The sequence below is a fragment of the Hypanus sabinus genome, chromosome 6, assembly GCF_030144855.1.
Source record: "Hypanus sabinus isolate sHypSab1 chromosome 6, sHypSab1.hap1, whole genome shotgun sequence".
Lineage (NCBI taxonomy): Eukaryota > Metazoa > Chordata > Chondrichthyes > Myliobatiformes > Dasyatidae > Hypanus > Hypanus sabinus.
Window position 1 is genome coordinate 46,120,947 of NC_082711.1, and position 24,251 is coordinate 46,145,197.

Consider the following 24,251-nt stretch of genomic DNA (forward strand, 5'->3'; position numbering starts at 1 on the left):
TTACCTTGAGCTTGCTATTCAATTCCAGTTCATTGCATAACATCCAGTCCCATAGTTATCCCCTAATGGGCTCAACCACGAGCTGCTCTAAAAAGCCATCTTGTAGGTACTCTAGAAATTTCCCCTCTTGGAATTCTGCACCAACCTGACTTTCCCAATCTACCTGCATATTGAAATCCCCCATTACTATTGTAACATAGCCCTTTTGACATGCATTTTCTATCTCCCATTGTAATTTATAGACCACATCCTTACAACTGTTTGCGGTCTGCATATAGCTCCCATCAGGGTATTTTTTATCCTTGCTGTTCCTTAGCTCTATCCACAATGATTCAACAGCTTCTGACCCTATGTCACCTCTTTCTAATGACTTAATTACACTTTTTACCAACAAAGCCATGCCACCCCACTCTGCCTTCCTACCTGTCTCTCCTTGGACATTCAGCTCCCAGCTATAGTCTTCTTTCAGTCATGATCCAGTGATGTCTACAACATCATACTCGCCAATCTATAACTGTGCTTCTATTGGTTTTTAGAACTTTAAAATTATTAACTCTGACACAAGCTCTTCTCAACTGTTTTTAATTACTAACCTTCAGCCTTGTTTCAATTATGCAGTGAAATGAGCAACTGAAACCACTGGCCTCTCTGAGTTTTATCTATCTTTAAATATTTTAATATAATTGCTAACTCTCAACGGGCTTAACCAATAATGCTCCCTATATTAATCACTGATGACTGTAATCAAGGCAACATTTCCTATCATTGGAATGCCTTCTGTTTTCATTCAAAGTCTCAGGTGAAGGACTTTAGGCAATTCTTTTAAATTATGAAAGCTCAAAATTAATTTTGTAAGATTTGTATTTTTAAAGCTCTCATACAATTTGACAAATCAGTTCCCAAACCTAGTAGCAATTCTTATTCAGAGCTATTAACAGTTGTCTGCATTTCCACAACTAACTGGTCTGTGATGTAAATCTGTAAGGGCAAAATTGGGTGAACACTTTTTACCTATTAACAAATACTTCCTTAACTAAATAAATCATTATATCTTGATGACAAACCAAGTATTTTCAGGAAAGGCATGTACGCAAGAGACAATAGCTGTCACTAGATTATTTTAACCTCTCACTCATTTATGTATCCAATTTCCTTTTAAGATATTGACTTTTCTGCTGTTACTTCTTTTAAAAAAAGCCTAGACACAACATTTGTTTATAGAGTTTAATATCTGAGGATTACTTGTACCATTTTGATGATGTTGGTGATTGACGAGGCTCCATTTCCTGGATTTTCTGAGACAAACATATAAACTTCAAAATCATGGCACCCCCTTCAGTGGATGCTACTGCTAGATCCTTGAGCTTCATTTTATTGTTGGACTCTGGACCATCATTCTGCGTTCTAAGTTTTAAGGGCAATTTCCATTTCTAATGAGATCTCAGAACGCTGAGATGGTCCAAAGTCCAACAATAAAATGGAATCCAAGGATTTAGCATTAGTCAGATCTAAGCTTAATTACATATTATAATTGGCTCCCTATTCATGGAAGCAATGGCTTAGGGATTTTGCTTCTGTGTGTTGAGATTTTGCTTATGACACATTAACAGTGGCTGTGATTGGGGGTTAAAGTTGCAGATGCTGGAAACCTAAAATAAATAGAGCAGGTGCTGGATCATTATTGACCAGAAACTCCACTTTGAAGCTATTCTGAAAAATATAAAGGAGGAGTTCACCAAACTGTATCTGGTTTTGCCAAGTGGATTAAACCGTATCATGAACATCAAATGCAATATACTTGATTGGGAAAAAGTATAAGTGAATCATTGCTTGGGAGGAGTATTTATATCCCTGGATGATGGGAAGTGGAGAAGTAAAGGGATAGTTGTCCATCTCCCATTGCTGTGAGGGAAAGTGCCCTGAAGAGTGGAGTGAGAACTAGTGACGATGGAAGAGTAAACCAGGGTGATATGGAGCAGTAGAAGCACTTGCCACCTTGTAATGGAGAAAGGGAGGAACAGATTCAGCTGACAGAATCATGAAGAAGGTGGTGGAAATCACATCCTTTGACTGAGGGCTGGTGGTTTGGAGGATGAGGGTAAACACAACCTCTCTTTCGTATAAATGGAATAAAAGGGGTCCAAGAAGTAGAACAAAAACTGTTGAAATCCTTCTCAATGATAATGGATGGAAACTGTAGTCAAGTAGAAAGGAAGACATCTCAGAAATACTTCTGTAGAAGATGTCGTCATCAGAACAGGTATAATGGATTTGGGGAAACTAGATGAAAGGAGTGATACCTTTACAATAAACAGGGTGGGAAGGAATCAGGATATCTATGGAGACTATGTACTTGTAAAAGACATTAGTTGTTAATCCATCTCCTGACATGCAGGTAGAAATGTTGAGAAAGGGAAGAGAGAAAAATAGATCAGATAAAACTGAGATCAGGATGCAAGTTGGCAACAAAGGTGATGGGACATTTGAGCTTAGCACCACCAGAGCAGTTACCAATTTAGTGGACAAAGAAGTAAGGCAGGGGACTGAAAGAAGAACACACCCATATATTTCATAAAGGAATAGTCTTGACTTGGAGCCAACTGGAGTCCCATAGCTACATCTATGATATGAGAAGAGTCATCGGAGAAATTGTTCAGTGTGAGAACAAGTTCAATGAGGTGTGATGGTGCAGACTGACAATTTCAGTGTCTGTTCAAGGAAAAAGCAAAGGGCTCTCAGGCTACCTGGGTGAGGAATGGAGATTTAGAGGAACTGAAGTTCCATGCCAAAAATGAGCCAGTTGGGACCAGGAAACTGGAAGCTGTCAAAATGACAGGAAATCCTTGCCAGATTTCGAAGCTCAAGCTGAGCAGCCAGAGGAAGCAAGCTGAAAACCAACATCCTTTACATGTAGAAATGAACGGAGCATGAAATCCTATTTATAGCCATTTCTATGCTGGTTTTCATCTCAGACAGTATAAAGTTCATGCATTCATTCTAATTCTAATAAGTGATTAGAAATATAACTTAAATATTGTGGGTGTGGAAAACTGAAATGAATACAAAAAGTGTTGAAAATATTCAGCAAGATGGGTAACAGGATTAAAGTTTTAGATCAATGACCTTCAGAAAGTAAGAGAAACACAGATTTTAAAATGTAAAGAAAGGAAAAGGAGGAAAGAACAAAAGGAAATATCCATGATGTATCATGGATATCCATGGTAGGCAAAACAGATTAAATGACATCAGCACTGATAATGCAAAAAACCTGGAGGTGACTAATGCAGAGTGGTTATCTGAGTTTACCAAATGGAATTTGAAATTTGGAAGGAATGCCACAAATTTGGAATGAAGTACTGGAATGTTTGTTGACTCAAACTGTGAACTCAATCTTGAGTCTGGACGGGTGTGAAACCTTTCTGGAAGATGATACTGTTCCTTAGATTTACATTGAGCTCTGTGGAAGAACAGCAGAGAGATCAGAACATTCACAGGGTTCTAGAGTAGAAATTCCCAAAGATTTGCAACTTTCAGTATTATGAAATTTATCCTAGTTTATTTGCAAAATGTTTGATCCCTTTCCCCGAGACAATACTCGCCCCTCAACTGTACATTGAGGAAATAGGCTTGCAATATATGTGTATATGTATATATATTTATAGAGGTAGAAGACCAAGGAAGTCAGGATGACTGCTTGTAGAATACTGGTTCTGCCACAACTGGAGGAGTGTGTATGGGCACTACACCTCAGGAAACATAGTAATCTATGAAAAAGGATCTAGTAATTTCCCGACATAAATAACATCTATGGACTCCAGTCACTCCAACAGTTCCACGACGATCTGAACAGTATACATCTGAACATTCAATTTATGATGGAGATGGAGAAGAATGGTTGCCTCCTGTTCCTGGACGTTCTAATATGACAGAAACTCTACAGTAGCTTCAGATATGATGTCTATCAGAAACCCACTCACACAGACTTACATCTCAACAATAACAGCCACCATCACACCTCCCAACATAGACTGGTTCTTTCTACTTTGATTAACCATGTAAAAACCATTTTGGACCAGGAGAGGTTCCCTGAGGAAATAAGATTATCATGCATGACATTCCTAATGAATGGCTATGACATAAAGAAAATCAATCAGGCCCTTAAAAGGGCCAATGGAAAAACCAGGTAGCCTAACAGTGAGGAGGAACCTGTCACTACCACCTGTCTTCCCTATACTTCCATGATTTCTAGAAGCATTGCCAGGATCCTGAAGAAATTCTGAATTATTATCATCCACAAACCCATAAGGAAGCTCAAATCACAGCTTATGTTGTTCAAGGATGACCTGGGATTCAAGTCGTCTCAAGTCGGCACTTACAGGAATCCCTGGGAACACAGAGCAGCTAGATGTGACACACATCAAGGAGCACAGGAGATGTATCTACTTGGGTGGCCAAATAATGGTAGCAGAATATTGCACTTGCATTGGCCATTGGATTGACTTTGATGGCACAAAACTACTGCGCTGTGCCAATGGCTTTTAGTATTGCTTAGTAAAGCAAGCCATTGAAAAAACAAGAGGAAAAGAACTTTAACAAAGTTGAAGGTCTCACTCTAAGTAAGAACTGGAATCCGATTGAATACAAGGTGGGACAGCGGAAACCTGATTGGATGAGGGCTAACCAATCAGGAGGGACGGTCTATGGGGGGAGGGTATAAATATCACCAGATTAGACATGCCTAGGCATCATCCCTGATGAAGATGGCAGAGTTGGTCATTAAAATGTTTGTTATAATTGAAACCTGTGCCCAGCTAGAAGAGTTAATAGAAATCTATAGTTAAGAGTACATAAGATTTTAAAATGGTTCTACTAATGGTGGACGTTAGTAGACTGAAGAAGCTAGATTTGTTGTCTTTGGAACAGAGGAGCTTTTGAGGCAATATCATAGAGGTATTTAAAATCCTGAAGATCATAAACAGAATGGATAGGGATAAACTGTTAAGGTTAATGGAAAGGGTGATTAGAAATACTGTAAAATTGAACTAGGAATGAAGAATGAAAGTAATTGGACCAAAAGTGACATGACAAAGAGTTTTATGCAACAGGCAGTTAAGATTTGGAATTCTCCTGGGGTGAGAGTGACAGGGGATTCATTTGTAGTGTTCCAAATGAGCTGGTTAAGAATCTGAAAGGAAAACAAATTACAGAATGATGAGGAGAGGGGAGGAGTAAGATCAGCTGATAAATGGTTCCAATTTCCGATCAAAATTGGATTCCAAGGTTTCTTCCAGTCTGCGCGAGAAATACACATTTGCTGATCAAGCCTGCTTTTTCCAGTTTGGTCTTATGACAAAAATAAAACAAGTATTACTTTTGTCCCATCTCTTTCCTGCTTTAATTTGCACCTTATAACTATTCTCTTAGACATCTCCTGTGCTCCATCCAGTCTGATTAATTTTATTTCCAAAGTACATTGAAAACTTTTAGAAAGAAGCATTATAAATGCAATTTCCCACTCTTGTCTATTACATGCCCATTCTAACACAGGACTATTGCTCAATACTTAGTGTAAATTAAGCATTTAATCAGCAATTATTGTTTTATATGTGCTGACTAAAGATTTTGTGCAACTTTCTATATTTTGCGACACCCTGATGCACCATGATTCAGTGGTGGAGGCAGATACACTAGTGAAATTTAAGAGACTACTAGACAGGTATATGGAGGAATTTATGGTGGGGGTTATATGGGAGGCAGGGTTTAAGGGTCAGAACAAAATTGTGCTGCATCGTTCTATGTCTATATGGTAGCAGCTCAATGCATAAAAGCATGCATACATGGTCAAGAGGTTCAGTTGTTGATCAGACCAAACATCAGGTTGGAGATAAATCTGATCTAAGTCACATTGACTGTAGAATGATTGCTGGTGCCAGACAGGGTGGTTTGAATATCTCAGAATCCACTGATCTCCTGGGATTTTCATGCAGAATAGTCTCTGGAATTGACAGAGAATTCTGCAAAAATCAAAAAGTCATCCAGTGAGGCAGTTCTGTGGGTGAAAATGCCTTGTTTTTGAGAGAGGCCAAACAAGAATGGCCAGACTGGGTCAAGCTGACAAGAAAGTGACAGAAATTCGAATAGCCACGCGTTACAACTGTAGTGTTCAGAAGAGCACCTCTGCACAGACAACACATTGAACCTTGACATAGGAGGGCTACAGCAGGAGAAGATCATGAACATACACTCGGTGGCCACTTTACCAAGTACAGGAGGTACATAATAAAGTGGTTACTGAGTGTAGTATGACCCTAAGATGAAGTTCCAACTATCTGCTCCAGCACTGTTTCCTATCACTACCCTCTCAGACCTCGCTTCATAACATCTACTACTAAAATATAATTCCCAATTTTAATTCTGATTACTCCATGACTCACCTGACACACCTTTCACTGTACACTTTCTGCAAACTTCATGTCATGAAAATTCTACCGTCTCTTTCATTAGCTCACACCAACTGCTGTTTACCATAACAATCTACACACCTTAATTTTCAAGTGTGGCAATACCTGAGTTTTAAATTCACATTCATGATTTCAAATTGCTCCATGCCTTTGGCCCTACTTGCTTCTGCCACCCTTTTGAAACATTCTACCAAATAATGTTGATCACTTGTATTCTGTGCTCTTCTTTTTAGACTTCTTGCAAATTTTCCTCAATTGAATGATGCCACTACTGGCAGCAAAGGCCCTCAGCTATGAATCAGAATCAGGTTTATTATCATTGACTTGATATGTCATGAAGTTTTCAAGCATTTGCGCAAAGACATAAGATTACTATAAATTTAAAAATAAACAGTGCAGTAAAAATAATGAAGAAGTGTTCATGGGTTGCTCAAAAATATGATGGTGGAGGAGAAAAAGCTGCTCCTAAATGGTTGAGTGTGAGACTTCAGGCTCCTGTACCCCCTTCCTGATGGTAGTAATAAGAAGAGGACATGTCCCAGATGATGAGGATTCTTAATGATGGATGCTGCCTTCTTGAGGCATTGTCCATAGAAGACGTATTCAAGGGTGGGGAACATTATGCCTGTGACAGAGTTGTCTGAGCCTATAACCTTAGGCAGCCTCTTGCGATCCTGTGTATCAGAGCTTCCTTGACAGGTTGTGATGCAACCTGTCAGAATGTTCTCCACTGTATACCTATGAGAATTTTCAGGAGTCTTCGGTGACATCTGAGAAACAATCCATGAAGTGGGATATACTTCTGAAACAAATCTTTACAAAACAGCATTCAAATTATCCTTTGGTCATCAAAGTCCTGAGAAGACAGACATTGAATGTGCAACACTCAGAACACAATGGCACCATAAGTGTGAAGTATTTTGCAGAAGCTTCATAAAATGGCCAGGTTGAGAGATTTTTTGTTAATGTATACATGTTTTCAAGGGCGTAAAGCAAAAACTGAAAAAGATGCCTTTGGACCTGGAGGGGGACAAAATGGATTTTTTGGACATCCATATCAAATTTGATAGGAAGGTAAAACTATTATGCACATTAGAAATGAACTGGCAAGACACATAGGACTCTGCTTTACACAAGGACAAACAATTGAGCTGGTATTGGTAACCTAGTGGACTACAATTGGCATAATATTCATTTATTGCTTTGTTGGCTATAGTAGCAAGAAAGTTTCAGATCTCCTCCATACTACCTGGTCTTTAATGATGGAGCTGAATGTTTCTACTTATTTTGAAAGAAGTTGTGAAGAGATCCGTTTCAAAGGTAATTTCACTTTAACAATGAGTCAGTAGTTATTTATCTATTTGTTTAAGTATCATTCAATGCCAAATTGCTGTTGTATCATGGACTTCTAACACATTTAATTAAAATCAGCTTGGCTGAAGAAAGGTGAAGTAATGGCAACTGAAGCAAAAGCAAAATAATGACTCACATCCAAAAAATGTGTGGAGACAAAAGCAAACAGGACCATGTTATAACAAGTAAGGCACTTGGAAATGGGATATTTGTGAGATAGGTAAGTTGGAATTCATGATTTGTAAAACTGATGCTTTCATTACTGTGTCAGAATTTGCTTTTGGAGTCTGGGTAAAGTATCAGTTTGAATAGACAGAATTCTCGTAAAATTTACCATTAAGATAGTCCTGGATATGGATTAAACCATTCCTTGGTGAAAGTGCTGAATTGAGGAAAAGCTAATTGCAACAGTATGAGGCAAAAACCAAGGACTGTAGGTTGGGAGCAGATGTTTGTGGATAAATCCATATTCGACATGCCTTTCAACGATCAGTTGATTGGAGTTCAGGACCAGCACATCCCTATGAAATGAAAGATAAGAATGGCAAGGCTAGGAAAATTTGGATAATGAAAGATAATGTAAGTTTAGTCAAAAAGGAAAAGGAAATACAGGTAAAGTTTAGGAAGTGGAAGTGAGACAAGGCCCTTGAGGAATATAAAGGAAGCAGGAAATAACTTTAAAAAATTGGGAGTGATAAAAGGGATATGAAATGTCCTTAATTGTAGAATTAAGGATATTGTATACATTTGTTAGATGTAAGTGAATATCTACGGGTAAGAATAGGTTCTTTCAAAGACAAAGGAGGAATATCTACATGGAGCCAGAAGAATTCAACAAGGAAGTTAATGAGAAAGTGAATGAACTAATAAATATTTCATTTTGGTGGTCACCAAGGAAAAGGATGTGGATGATGGTGAGATTAGGTAGGAGTATTTGAGGACGCCACGGTAGTGTAGCGACTAGAAGGATGCTATTACAGCTCGGTGTGTTGGAGTTCAATTCTAGTGTTCTTTGTAAGCAAGTTTGTACATTCCTCCCCATGTGTGTGTGGGTTTCCTCCAGGTGATTTGGTTTCCTCCCATAGTCTAAAGACACCAAAGATGTACTGGTCATTGTAAGTTTAAGCCAGGGTTAAATTGGTGTGATTCTGGGTAGCGTAGCTCAAAGGGCTTGAAAGGCCTTTTCTGCACCATATACAAATATTCTATGACATGTCAATGTTATGAAAGAGGAGATACTGAGTTTCTTGCAAAGCTTAAGATGGATGTTCTCAGGACATGATGAAATTTATCTGAGGGAAGCATGGGGCCATAATGGAGAACTTTGTACTGTCTTTAGCCATGGGTCAAATTCCAGAAGATTGCAGAATATCCAATGTTGTTTCTTTATTTTAAAAGATCAACAAGGACAATTCAGGAAATTATTGGCTAGTGAAGGTTAAGAAATTATTGAGGAAGATTCTTAGGAATAGGATTTACTTGAATTTGGAAAAACATAGACTTATTAGGGGATAGTCAGAATACCTTTGTGGTGAGGCCAATCCTGTCTCACAAATATGATGCAGATTTCTGAGGAAATGATCAAAATAATTGACAACGGTAGGGAAATTGATTTTGTTTACGTGAGCTTCAGTAAAGCATTTGACCAGGTCTCTTGTGGTAGTTTGGTCCAAGAGAATAAGTTTTTTTTTCTTTTTACGAATATGGGTGTTAATGCCAAGACCAGCACTTATTGTCCATCTCTAAATACACCTAAGAAAGTGATACTGATCTACATTCTCGAATTGTTGAGCTTTTTTGGTGAAGACATTTCTACAGTGTTGTTGGGCAGAGAATTCCGGGATTTACTATATCCAAAAAGCACAAAGAAAGGATGATATAATTTCCACGGCAAAAACGCTGTGCAACTTGGTGAGGAACTTGCAAGTGTTTCCATCTCTTTCCTTGTCCTTGGTGGTAGAGGTAGCAGGTTTGAGAGATACTGTTTAAGTAGCTACAGCAATAAGTACCCACAGTGCATTTTGTAAATGGCACACAGCAGTTAATAGCCACTGTTTGCAGCTGCTGATGAGAACACATTTTGAACGAGGGGTATGGGATCTTTTTTCCTACTAGTTTTGATTTTCCTGTGTGTGTTAACAAGTTCGTTCATCCAAATGGGTGAACAGTATACCTGAATCTCCCTGATATTCTTTCTATTTTGTACTTACTGTGAATGTATGCAATAAAATTAATCTCAGGGTTTTATATGGTGACATTCAGTATATGTACTTCGATAATAATCCTCTTTGAACTTTAGATGGCTCCCGAACTGACATGGATAAATTCATTCATCACTTCTTTGAACTGATTCTATGATGTACACTTTCAAGGACTCTTTACAACTTACGTTCTCAGTATTATTTTTATTTGCACAGAGGGTGTTTGTATACATCCAGTAGCCACTTTATTAGGAACACCTGTACACCTACTTGTTGATGCAAGTATCTAATCAGCCAAATCATGTGGCAGCAGCTCAATGCATAAACACATGTAGATATAGTCAGGAGGTTCAATTATTGTTCAGATCAAAAATCAAAATGATGAAGAAATATGATTTAAGTGACTTTGACTATGGAATGATTGTTGCGATAAGATGAGATGGTTTGGGGTTCTCAGAACCACTGATGTCCTGGGATTTTCAGGCACAACTGTCTCTAGAACTTACAGAGAATGTAGCAAGCTCCTCCCCCCCAAAAAAAATCCAGTGTACAGCAGTTCTATGTGCGAAAACATCTTGTTAATGAGAGAGGTCAGAGGAGAATGGCCAGACTGATTCAAACTGTCATGAAGGTAAAAGGTAACTCAAATAACCATGTGTTACAACAGTGGTGAATGCACAGCACATCAAACCTTGAAGTGGATAGGCTACAGCAGTAGAAGACCACACCAAATTCACCAGGTGTACCCAATAAAATGGCCATGAGCATCTCCAACAAGTGTGATTATAACCCTTTATTCTTTTTATTTAATGGAATTTCCATTAAATCTCCTGGCATCCCAAAGCCTTTCAACATTCAAAGTAAATTTATTATCTAAGCACACCTTCTGAAGGACATCCAGCATTTGGGTTGGTTTGTAGCCATGGTTTTTCCGGTTAATGGTGATCAAATGATGTTTGTAGTGCAGTGTCTCAAGATGGAAATGCCATTAAATAAAAAAGAGTAAATGGTTATAATCGTACTTGTTGGAGATGCTCATTGCCTAACATTTTTGTGGCATGAGTTTTACTTCCTACCAATTAATTCCTGAATGCTGTCCATGTCTGGAAGGCAAGAATTGCTTCATTTACTGAGACTTTACAAATGAATTGAATATCATACCAACCTGAGTGAACATTCCCACTTATGTCCATATTATGGAAGTAGGGCCATTGACAAAGCAGCTGAAGATAGTTGCATGGAGGACTCTGCCACTAGAATCCTGTAAAATTGATTATCCTGCAACTATCTTCCTTTTTGTGAAAAATGACTCAATACATTGTAATGTATTCCTCTTGATACCCATTGACTTCAGGTTTACCATAACTCAGGGTAATGTTTTAGCATGCATAGAGGATTGGTTAACCAACAGAAGGCAAAAGTGTTAGGATAAATGGGTATTTTCTGTTCGGCAGAATGCTGCAGGGGTCCACAATTGTTCATGATATACTGTACATTAACAATTTAGAAGAAGACACAGCATAGCTTATCTAAGTTTGCTAATGATGCTAAATTGAGTGGAAAAGCAAGTTGCGTAGAAGATGTCTGCAGAGAAATATAGATAGGTTAAATGATTGGGCAAGAGCCTGGCAGATGGATTACAACATTGGTAGATGTGAGTGTTCCACTTTGGAGGAAAAAATAGAAGATCAGATTATTATTATTAAAATGATGAAAGATTGCAGCATGCTGTTGTGCGTACAGACTTGGGAACACTTGTGCATGAATTGTAAAAATTTTATTTGCAGATGCAAGTTTATCAAGAAGAGAAATGGAAATTCTGCCTTTGTTGTTACAGGGATTGAGTTTGAGAGCAGGGAAGTTATGCTGCAATTGTACAGAGTACTGGTTAGGCCACACTTGGAGTACAGTGTACAGTTCTGATCTTCCTTATTTGAGGAAAGATAAATTGGCTCTGGAGGCTCATCAGGTTGCTTCTGGAGATTAGGAAGTTATCATTATGAAGAGAAATTGAGGGGCCTGTGATTATACTCACCGTATTTCAGAAGAATGAGAGGGGATTTTATAGAGACACATAAAATTATGAAAGGCATATATAAGATAGAGGTAAGAAAGTTGTTTCCACTGGTAAGGGAGATCAGAACTAGGGAACATAGCCTCAAGATTCAAGAACAGATTTTAGACAGCAGTGAGGAGAATCTGCTCTTCCCAGAGTGTAGTGAAACTGTGGAATTCCTTGCCCAAGGAAACAGTAGAGGCTACATCATTAAATAAATTTACAGCACAATTAGAAATATTTTGCATAGCCAGTGATTTTAACGGTTATGGGGAAATAGCAGGTAGTTGGAACTGAGTCCACAGTCAGACCAGCCATGACCTTATTGAATGGCGGAGCAGGCTCAATGGGCCAGATTGCCTGCTTCTATTTCTTATGTTCTTTGATGCCACGCTTAGTCAAATAATTTCTCAAAAGCAATTATGCTTACTCCATCTTTGGCATTCAGCTATTTGCTCCATTTTTAGATGAAATTTGTGGTTGAAATATTGAGGTTACCAACCAAATTGTTCTCGATAAAGTCAAAGTAGGCTTTGCTAAGCAGGCTACAGGAAAGGAAATTCTGTTTGATGTCACTGTCCACGACATCCTCCTTCACTTCTTGATATCACATTGGAATGAATCACAGTAACTACACACTGGCTTCAATGAATGTGTGGTGAACTATGTGCCTGTCGGGACACGCCCCTGCTGACTGCTCCTGTGGCTCCTCCCACAGGCCCCTGTATAAAGGAGATCTGCGGCCTGACGCTCGGCCTCAGTCTCCAAGACCTTGTATGATAGACACTCACTCCTGGTTCCTTCTTCCAGTCAATAAAAGCCGATATCTCGCCTACGTCTCAGAGTGAGTTATTGATGGTGCATCAGAATGTTAGGATGTCAAGATATTCACCATCTAATTCAGACTAAATATGACTGTGAGTGTTTCATCTTTGTTCTTAGCACTTAACTCCTGGGTCTCTACCAACTGATTGGAACATTCTTCCTTCTATTGGCTGTATATCACCTTTCAAATGTAGACTGCAGCCTCTGATGCAATGCTTACAAGATCTCTCTGCTCTCTCTGTTGCATGCTGTTTTTTGTTGTTTAGCATATAACCTGAAGTTTGACTAAGTTGGTACATCATTAAGCACATTTGGTATAAGATGCTGCTACGAGAGACATGGGCACATGGAACACAGAAAGGTATGCCAAAAGCAATATCAAATGTGCTTAATAATGATGTACCAACTTAGTCAAACTTCAGGTTATATGCTAAACAACAAAAAACAGCATGCAACAGAGAGAGCAGATAATGTACATTTAGAGCTTAATAATGTACATCATTATTAAGCACATTTGATATTGCTTTTTGCATACCTTTCTGTGTTGCATGAGCCCATGTCTCTCGTAGCGGCATCTTATACCAATACTTTGGGCCTACTCTAGGCTGCTCCATGGATTTGTCTCTTGGAACTAATTTGCCATGGAAAATATAGATGGATGAAAATAATTCAAGTAGACCAAAAAATAGCAAAAGGAGTACGTTGAGAAATGTTGGAAGAATAGAAGAACAGAATAGTCTAAATGGGCATATGCAAGTGAATACTGCAGTCTCGCTGGATCTGCCTGTTTGAAGTGCAGCAAGTTAGCACACAGATACAGCTACCAAATAGGAAGGCAAATGGGGTGTTGGTTTTTGTTCCCAAGAAAATGGAGTATAAAAGTAGGGTCGTTTGCTACAACTATACAAATTGCTGATGAGGTCACACTCCCAATGAATGTGTTGCATTTTTGTCTCATTATTTAAGGAAGAATGCAGTTCAAAGGAAGTTCACTTAGATGATTTTTGAGATGAAAGGTTTGCCCTCTGAGGAATGATTATGCAATGGTTGAAAGTGGATGCTGAAAAGTTGTTTTCCCTTGTGGAGGAATCTTGAAATAGCATGTCCAGAATAAATGTTTGCCTTTTTAAAAATGCGATTAGTGAAAATTCCTTCTCCCAGAAGTTCATGTATCTTTGGAAATCTTTACCTCAGTGAGCTGTGAAGACTTAATCACTGAATATACTCAAAGCAGAAATGAACATACTTTTGGTCTCGGGAGGGGGTGGGGGTGCGGGAGGGTGTTAAGAGTTATAGGAACTGAGAAGACAGCTGGAAAGGAGATTAAGATCAGAATAGATTTTATTTAAAGACAGATTCGGCCAAAGGGTCATATATTACATAGAAACATAGAAAAAAAACTACAGCACTATACAGGCCCTTTGGCCCACAATGCTGTGCTGAACATGTACTTACTTTAGAAATTACCTAGGGTTACCCATAGCCCTCTATTTTTCTAAGCTCCATATACCTATCCAGGAGTCTCTTAAAAGACTATCATATCTGCCTCTACCACCATTGCCGGCAGCCCATTCCACGCACTCACCATTCTCTGCATTAAAAAAATACCCAGACAGAATATTATGATGGCAGAATATAGTATTCATGGTAAGACTCTTGGTAATGTGGAGGATCAGAGGGATCTTGGGGTCTGAGTCCATAGGACACTCAAAGCAGCTGTGCAGGTTGACTCTGTGGTTAAGAAGGCGTACAGTGTATTGGCCTTCATCAATCGTGGAATTGAATTTAGGAGCCGAGAGGTAATGTTGCAGCTATATAGGACCTTGGTCAGACCCCACTTGGAGTACTGTGCTCAGTTCTGGTCGCCTCACTACAGGAAGGATGTGAAAGCCATAGAAAGGATGTAGAGGAGATTAACAAGGATGTTGCTTGGATTGGTGAGCATGCATTACGAGAATAGATTGAGTGAACTCGGCCTTTTCTCCTTGGAGCAATGAAGGGTGAGAGGTGACCTGATAGAGGAGTACAAGATGATGAGAGGCATTGATTGTGTGGATAGTCAGAGGCTTTTTCCCCAGGGCTGAAATAGTTGCCACAAGAGGACACAGATTTAAGTTGCTGGGGAGTAGGTACAGAGGAGATGTCAGGGGTAAGTTTTTTACTCAGAGAGTGGTGAGTGCGTGGAATGAACTGCTGGCAACGGTGCTGGAGGTGGATACAATAGGGTCTTTTAAGAGACTTTTGGATAGGTACAGGGAGCTTAGAAAAATAGAGGGCTATGGGTAAGCATAGAAATTTCTGAAGTCGGGACATGTTTGGCACAACTTTGTGGGCCGAAGGGCCTGTATTGTGCTGTAGGTTTTCTATGTTTCTACTCCACTTCTACTTTGTGCTTTTTTGTGATTGTTTGTTCAGATATTTCACCAACACTATGTCTTTCGTATAATACCATGTATTGAAAATCAGTCAAATATAATCCGTGTTTCATTATCGCAGTAACATACTCATGATTCAGATTACTGATTCAACACCTCAATTGTATTTCAAAGAAGCAGAAAGTATGTCAACTGATCTTTTCCAACCTGACAATTCTGAGTATCTGCACTTCTGATGTTTTGGCCTCTAGCATATCCCTGATGTTAATTAGTAGTCATCAATTCTGGAATGCTTTGCCTGGATGAGATTTGAAAGAGATGTTAAAAATCATGAAGGGGAAATCAGAATCAGGTTTAATATCACTGGCATATGTCGTTAACATTAACTTAGCAGCAGTAGTACAATGCTATACATTATCGTATTGGAAAAAAATAAGTAAATCAATTACAGCAAATATATATATGCAAATTAAATAGTTACATTAAAAATGCAAAAACAAAAATAATAAAAGTGAGGTTATGGTCATGTCCATTTAAATATGTGATGGCCAAGGGGAAGAAACTGTTCCTGAATCACTGAGTGTGTGCCTTCAGGCTCCTGTACCTCCTTCCTGATGGTAACACTAAGAAGAGGGCATGTCCTGGGTGATGGGGGTCTTTAATGATGGCTGCCACCTTTCTGAGTCACTGCTCCTTGAAAATGTCTTGGATACTATGCATACAATAAGTGGATACAATAAAGTGGAACTTTATTTGAAATAAAGATAAACTTGTTGCACTAACTCCAGAATTTATAACTGACAAGGACAGAATTATGTTGTCAAAGAAAAACAAAGTTAACACAAAGAAAGACCATGAGTGTTTTAGAATGTAGAAAAGGATGGTGGGTACTAATGTAATAGTCATCTGTAAAATTGAATTGGATAATTTCTGCAATCAGAAAAACAAAAATGCAGGCCTATTGACAGTCTGAGGAAACAGGGCTAGCTTATGAGAAGGACCAGCACAGACTGGATAGGCTGAACAGCCTTAATCTATTTCAATAACTCTAGTTTCTACGAATTCATCTGTAATTGAATTGCAGAACTAAGACCATAATCAAAGCCTAACTGCAGTTTCACCAAAGCTCCAAGCATTTAAATAAACAGGAATAATGGGGAGTACATAATTCAGTCTGGTGGTATCTTTGAATTTTCAATCATCACATTTTTCTTCATGTATTTATCTGATTTCCTTTTGAAGGATACTTTGGTTGCTGCCTCCATCACATATGCAGGCACTGCTTCCAGATTCCAATCACATGCTGCATAAAACATGTTTTTCTTCATGCCACTTTTTATTCTTTTCTCCTTTATTTTGTACCTGTGAACTCTAGACCAAAACCTCTTCCCCAAAGTAAACACCTTCCCTTATCTGTCCCGTGCAGAAGATATACTTCGATCAAATATGCACTCAGCCTTCTCTACATGAAAGACAGTACCAGCATCTTTAATCTACCCTTGGAACGGCAGCCTCTCATCCCAGGAGCTATCCTAATAACTCTTTTCTGGACCCTCACTCCTGTCCTCAGATCATTGACTTCCAAAATTGAACACAGTGAAGGCGCGACCATTTGTTTAATCAAGGGTTAACACGACTTCCCTGCTTTAAAACTGCATCCTCCTTTGATAAAGGCTTAACCTATATATGTTTTGTTCACAGCTTTCTCAACCTGCCAGTGCACTGTCAGTAATATACAGTATTAACACGTACCCCATAGTTTCTATCCACTGCTAATAGTTCCGATCTGATGGGTACCTCCACGCTTTTCTGATTTTGTATTAAATTTCCGATAATCGCTATAATTTCTCTTTGTGACGACCTGGTACTCCATAACCTTTGACTGGATTCGGAAGCGGGTGACGGAATTTGTGACGTCAGTTGTCACCAACACCCCCCCCCCTCCCCGCCCCGTCCTGGCGCGGGCAGAGAAGAGACTACAACACCCGGCATGCCTTGCCGGGACGCGCCGGCGATGGCGGCTGAGAACGAGGCGCGGTCTCCCAGAGTGCCCGGCGCGGTTGGGAGGGAGTGAATCGGGCGGTCGGGAGCGGTTAATAAAGCGATGCAGAAAGATGTAAGATGGCAGAGCTGCAGATGTTACTCGAGGAGGAAATCCCCGCCGGCAAGAGGGCGCTGATAGAGAGTTACCAGAACCTGGGTCGCGTGGCTGATTACTGCGAGACCAACTATGTCCAGGTAAGGGCTGGCGACGGGATGAGGAGCGAGGAGGTGATGTGGGAAACGGGGAGCGGAGAGGGCAGAGCGGCGGCGCCGCCAGCTCGCAACCCCGACGTGGGCCCGCTCACACACCATCCCAGCTGGCCTACGCCCGCATCCTGCTACTCCGGGTCGGGCGCTCGCTTGCCTCGGCCAGCCTCGCAGCTGTCGGCTCGGTCCCGGTTTCAATGCGGAGGCAACGCAGGGTGCGCGGCTTAAAGTCACTTTAGGAGCGAGTCGGCTGTGCCCGTTCCGCAGGATTTAACAGCCCAGCTCCACTCCTGCCCCCCTGAGGGTGTGCCGATCTATGTGACTCATATGTGAGCACTCATTCCCGGGTAGTCGGTTGTGCTCGCTCGCCTAATAATTTCTTGCTGCTGCTTCTGTTCTTCGCTGTGGAGGCGCTTGCTCTACAGTTTTGGAATTTTATTCAATGCTTTTGTTCTGAGACGTGCTCTTCCTCGCTGCTTTGTACTTATCCAATGTCTATCTTTTGGGGAATATTGCTGCAGCGGAAACTAATCTTCGATCTAGTGTACTTGTATATTGCAAGATATAGTGTTTGTTTTAAAAGTTGTGGCGTTGATTTTTATGTGCAGAATTGTGTTTGGATCCTTTGGGTGCGAAACATTTCCCGTGTCTGAGTTTGCCGCTGCTGACGAAAACTTAGCTGAAGTCTAGTTTCGTGTTAACTTTCTGAGTAGATCGTTTAAGGCTTGGCTGTCCTTTTCCTCAGCGGAACTGACATTACTACCCGTTTTTAATCTTCTCCCTCCCCCACCCCACCCCACCCCTGCCAATCGACACCCATCTATTCGCATTCCTCAGCGGTGTTCAAGTAGTTCTGGACGGAGCGTGTAACTTGGTTTCATCCCGGTAACCGGATAAGATGCCTACCTCCACCCGGGAGTTAGTTAGATACACTGAATATGCGGAAGATCAGATTCTTTGCTTTTTTTTGCAAACGGAAATATGGCAACTAAATAGAGAAAGCTGCAATATGTAGTCTGACTTGTCAACTGTAATTGGTTTGGAGTTTAAAGCCACAGTAGATATTTGTAACTTATTCGAGCACTTTGTAAATGAGTTTTGTAAATTTGCTGTTTCGATTAAATACAGAAATGTATTAAACTTTCAATTTTTACTTAGCCTGGATATGCTTTTTTTGTTTGAAGTAATTTTCTTTTTCAGTCGTGTACTGAACATAGTGAGGTACAGTAATAGACAATTTAAATAGCGCTTTAAAGTTTGAAGTGTTAACTTATGTCCTACAAAAGACGACCTCCTTGCCTACACTCAAAGAAAATATTGCAGAATTTAACTGCCTTTTTTTTTAAGTTTAAAAATTGTTCTGATGTCTCCAAGGAGGATTTCCTGATCAACTGCCAGGGTTTAGATGGTAATGCTTGTATTGAAATCAACAGGTTTATATTTAAGTCAGCTTGGAGATCTGTGTACAGATCTGGCTTGACACAGAATTTAGAAAACAGATGGCTCAAGGATGAACTTGCATGAAGACATCCCAGGAACTAAAGACTGCACATCGAAGGCAAAAGATTGTAAAGGTAGTGGGTTAGTGTAGAGTTAATGGCAGATTATGCCAGGGGTGATAGTGGGGATAAGCTTCCACTACCTATTAAATGCTCCAGTGGTGTGCATTTCAAATAGCCTCTGACAAACAAGTCCAGTTTCTGACTGTCACGTATGGGCTTGGCTATTATGCATGGTGGAACAGGAAAAGGGACAAAGAAGGGTTACCATCTCATCTAGGAGAAGGAAAACTGTCAAATCTCCACTGCCTTTCAGCTATACCCACTCACGAGGAGGACTTTGGAAATAAATTCTGAAGCAAAGTCTAGAGCTGCAATCCCTAAGGCAGTTATGTGTTCAGTTTAACACAGTCTGGCAACTCCTGCAATGCCGCCAGCGCCAAACAGTAATGGTCTGTGCCGTTCCTTTGGACAGCTAGAACACAGTATCTATGGCTGACGCTGACCAATGGAGGATGTCAGTAGCAGATTAGAGATAACCAGAGTTGAGAGTCTGACTGATGGCTGAGTAGATATGGTTGAGAAAGTGGGCAAAAGAGATTTGAGTGTGCTCAAAGGAATGTGGAGACTGGGCAAGAGAGCTCTTACAGGATATCATAAGCATCTTACTAAGAGCTTGACTGACAAGACACTGGATATTATTATGCATGATAGAGAGTTGGCAATAGCTCAGGCTCTGGCATGCAAGTTTGCAGGCACTTGGTTCATGTCTAATTGGTGGTGAAGGTATGGGCATGATTGTAGGGACTGAAGATTGATTTCAGTCTGGAAAGTGTTATATTGGTAGAAACTTTATTTGGAGTTTGAGGAGATTGGTATATCACCAAAGACTCTCAAATTTCTACAGCTGTACAGTGGAGGGAGTATTCCTATCAATTGCGTCATTGCCTGGTATGTCCTCTTCCCATTACCACCATTGGGGAGGATGTACAGTAGTCTTCCCCTCCGCCATCAGATTTCTGAATGGTCTGTAAACACTACCTCGCTTTTCCTGTTTTGCACTTTGTTTATGTTATATTTTATTATAACTTGCAATAATCTTTGAGTTTTACTTTTTGAGTTTTAAAAAAAATGAATCTCAGTATGTCAGTGATAAGGTGATTCTGAAACTGACTTGTTCAGGGCTGTACTTGGGAAACTGCTGGCATCCTCAGGACTGAAAGGGTTAAGAGATGTGGATCATTGTGTGTATTGGATATTGATCTCCTGGTTTTGGACTTGTGGTTATGTGGAGGGCCAAAGTGGCTGTCCTTGGATGCCTCGACTCTGCAGGTAATAAATGTAAAGGGGAGTAATTTCAGCAGGTTATTTACATATTCAGCAGGTCAGAAGACAGCTACAAATGGGTGGATATATTGGCTGCAAGATGTTTGAAGGGAATGGGGTAATTGACAATGTCAGTTAAATACATAGACATTTGCTATTGCACAGAATTGCAATAACCAAAACTGAATATAAAGCTAGATTACTAGTATTGTAAAAATGACGAATGAAATGAAGAGACAATGGTGAATCATAGACAATGGCAAGTATGGTTTTGCTTTGAGTTGTCTTTTGTGATGGCTCAGGTCAAAATGTGGATTGGAGTGATTCCCTTGTGGAAAAGATGAGCATGGACTTGATAGTCATGGTAATTTTTCCTTTCTCTATAATACCCAAATGCAATGTATAATGTAATTCTAACTAGAAAACTGTTTTCTAATGAATTGACACAAATTTAGTTTTACTTTATCAATATAGCATTTTTTACCAATTGCAATAGCAACACATTATCACTCCAAACACTAATTTTGACTCTTCATTTCGTTCTTCATTTTTACAGTGTTTGTAATCTAGCTTTATATTCAGTTTTGGTTATTGCAATTCTGTGCAATAGCAGATGTCTATGTATTTAATTGACAGTCACATTCTTCCACTTGCTCTCTGAACAAGACAAACTTTAGTATTCTAGAATACAAGTTGTTGATATAGGTCTCCTGGTGGGAACCTTGGCATTGATCCCCAGCTCTTGATGCATATTGCAAGCTTGAAGTTGTGCCACTAAGCTTATTTAATCTTGAGTGATCCAAACATAGATGTGATTATTATTTTTCTCATTTGATTTGCAAATGTGTCATAAGTGTACAATTTGAATGTGGTATTTTAGAAATATGAAGCATGTTGATATTTTTGAACAGTAAGTAGACTTGGAGTACAGAGGTAAGCCTTTTGGTATATTATGTCTATGCCAATTCAAGACGTAAGCAGTCTCATTCATTTATTTTTTTTTACCAAGCCATGTGAGCGACTGTGGTTCATAGTGGCCCACAATGTTGTACTGACTTTAACCTACTCCAAGATTCATCTAACCTTTCCCTCCCACATAGCCCTCCATATTTCTCTCTACCCTGCTCTCTCTCTTGATAGATATAGATAAATATAGATATATATATTAATATATTCATACACACCATTGACTAATCACCTTAAACTTATATCCTCTTGTATTAGCCATTTCTGCCATGGGGGGGGGTGGGTTGGGGGAAAGAGGTGCTGGCTGCCCACTGTGCCTCTTATCAACTTCACCAATATCAAGTCTTCTCTTATTCTCCTTTGCACTGAAGAGAAAAGCCTGAGTTTACTCATCACTTTCTGAAAAGAAGTGTTCTCTAATCCAAGTGGCATCTTGGTAAATCTCCTCTGCATTCTAAAGTTTCCCTATTCTTATAATGGAGTGAAAATAACTAAACACAACCCTCTAAGTGTGGTCAAATCAGTTGTGTAGACCTGTAACATTACCTGGTAACTCTTGAACTCAATCCCGCCACTAATGAAGGCCAACACAACATATGCTGCTTTATCCACCCTGTCAACTTACATAGCAACTTTAAGGGAGCATGGACTTGGACCCCCAAGTTCCCTCTGTTCCTTCATATTCAGAATCCTGCCATTAACTTTGTGCCGTACCTTCAGGTTCGACCTTCCAGAGTGTATCAATTCATACTTTTCTGGATTGAGCTCAATCTGCTACTTCTCTGCCTAGTTCCTCTGTATCCTCTGTGTCCTGTTGTAATTTAGGATGACCTCCTCTATCCACAACACTAATCTTCGTATAAAATGTAAAATTGTTACCCATTCTTTCACTTCCTCATCCAAGTCATTTATAAAAATCACAAAGTGCAAGGATCCCAGAACTAATCTCTGATGAGCATCACTAGTTATGGGCCTCCAGGCAGAATACTTTCCATCTATGGCCACCCCCTGCAAGCCAATTCTGAATCCATGCAGCCACCTTTCCTTAGATCCCATGCCTCTTGATTTTTCTGAATGAACCTACCATGGTGATCCTTGCTAAAATCAATATCCACCACGTTCAAAGTTCAAATAAAATTTATTTTAAAAACTACTACTAAGTCACCATATACAGCCCAGAGATACATTTTTGGTGGACATTTTCAATAAGTACAAGAAACGTAATAGAATCAATGAAATCACAGACAAGAGAAAATCTGCAGATGCTGGAAATCCGAGCAACACACAGAAAATGTTGGAGGAACTCGGCGGGCCAGGCCGCATCTATAGAAAAGAATACAGTCCACATTTCGGGCTGAAGTCCTTCAGCAGGACTGGACAAAAAAAGCAGAGTAGATTTGAAAGGTGGGGGGAGGGGAGAAAGAAACGCCAGGTGATAGGTGGAACTTGGAGGGAGAGGGATGAAGCAAAGGGCTAGGATGTTGATTGGTGAGAGACAGAAGGTCATGGAAGAAAAAGTGGGGGGGGGGTGGAGAGAGAGGTGCGCCAGAGGGAGGTAATGAGCGGGCAAGGAGTTGGGAAAGGGTGGGGGGATGGAGGTATTACTGGAGGCTTGAGAAATTGATGATCATACCATCAGGTTGGAGACTACCCAAACGGAATATAAGGTGTTGTTCCTCCGACCTAAGTGTGGCCTTACCCCAACAGTGGAGAAGTCCATGGAAGGACATAACGGAATGGGAAGAGGAATTAAAAAGGGTGGCCACTGCTTGGTCTGGTGCAACAAAATGGACAATCAACCAATGTGCAAAATATAACAAACTGCAAATACAAAAAGAGAAAAAAACAAATACTCAGTGAATATCAAGAATGTGAGATGAAGTGTTATTGAAAATGAGTCCTTAGTTTGTGGCAATAGTTCAATGGTGGGGCAAGTGAAATTGAGTGAAGTTATCTCCTCTGGTTCAAGAACCCGATGGTTAAGGTGGAATAACTGTTTCTGAAACTGGTAGTATGGGTCCAGAGGCTCCTTTATCTCCTCAATGGCAGCAGTGAGAAGAGATCATGGCCTGGGTGGTGAGGGTCCCTGATAATGGATTCTGCTTTCTTGTGACAGCACTCTTATCTAGATGTGTTCATTAGTGGGGAGGGCTTTACTCATGATGGACTGGCTGTATCCTCTACTTATTGTAGGATTTTCCATTCGGGGCACTGGTGTTTCCATACCAGACCGTTACGCAACCAGTCAATATACTCTCCATCGTACATCTTTAGAAATTTGCCAGAATTTTTGACACAAGCTGAATTTTTGCAAAATTCTAAGAAAGTAAGTTAGTTGCTGTGCTTTCTTCATAATGGCACTTAGCTGCCGGGTGCAGAACAGATCTTAAACACCAAGTTGCTGACCCTCTCCACCTCTGATCCCCTGATGAAAACTGGCTCATGGACCTCTGGTTTCCTTCTCAATAATTAGCTCCTTGGTCTTGCTGACATTGTTTTTGAGCTGCAAAGCTGTACTTGGTACCAGAGACCTCTGGTCTCTGCAGCTTTACCCTGACTGGTTGTTCCTCCCCCACCCCCCCACTACCATTTCTTTTTAAGGGGAATGGCCACAGTAGTACCCTGCTTTGTCTGTCTATTCCCTTTTTCTTCTCTTGACAGTCGCAATTACTTACCTCCTGCAACTTAGACGTGACTGCTTCCCTGCAGCTCCTATTTATTAGCTGCTCATTCTCCAGAATGTGTTTTTTTTTTACCCTTGTGAACGTAATGCCAAATTGCCATTTAGTGTCAGCTTTGTTCTTGTAATTTGTCTATTTGTTACTAAAACACATTTTTCTTTCCAAATCTTGTCACTTCTCATACACAGTCACAAAATTGTTTTCTTGTGTAATCTCACCTGTTAATAATTTAGTCTAAAAGACTTCTAATTACCTTAA

The 24,251-nt window shown here is 40.0% G+C and overlaps 2 protein-coding genes across 6 annotated transcripts in view; one reads left to right on the top strand and one right to left on the bottom strand.

Moving 5' to 3' along the window:
* The window catches only part of acbd5a (acyl-CoA binding domain containing 5a), a 98,646-nt gene extending 81,476 nt beyond the window's left edge, over nt 1–17,170 (bottom strand). The window contains exons 1-2 of the mRNA XM_059972046.1: nt 17,024–17,170; nt 15,479–15,569 (exon numbers count right to left, since the gene is read on the bottom strand). The gene's annotated coding sequence lies outside the window, so the exon portion shown is untranslated. The remainder of the gene's footprint in view (nt 1–15,478; nt 15,570–17,023) is intronic.
* A 124-nt stretch (nt 17,171–17,294) lies between these two features.
* Nucleotides 17,295–24,251, top strand: part of abi1a (abl-interactor 1a) — an 82,353-nt gene continuing 75,396 nt past the window's right edge. For 2 of the 5 annotated variants that reach the window (XM_059972052.1, XM_059972055.1), the window contains exon 1: nt 17,298–17,509. In XM_059972052.1, the coding sequence (XP_059828035.1) occupies nt 17,393–17,509 (117 nt within the window). In that variant the 5' untranslated portion in view covers nt 17,298–17,392. Of the gene's footprint in view, nt 17,510–24,251 lie in introns of all 5 variants that reach the window. The other 3 variants (XM_059972054.1, XM_059972056.1, XM_059972053.1) reach the window with 3 other exon arrangements.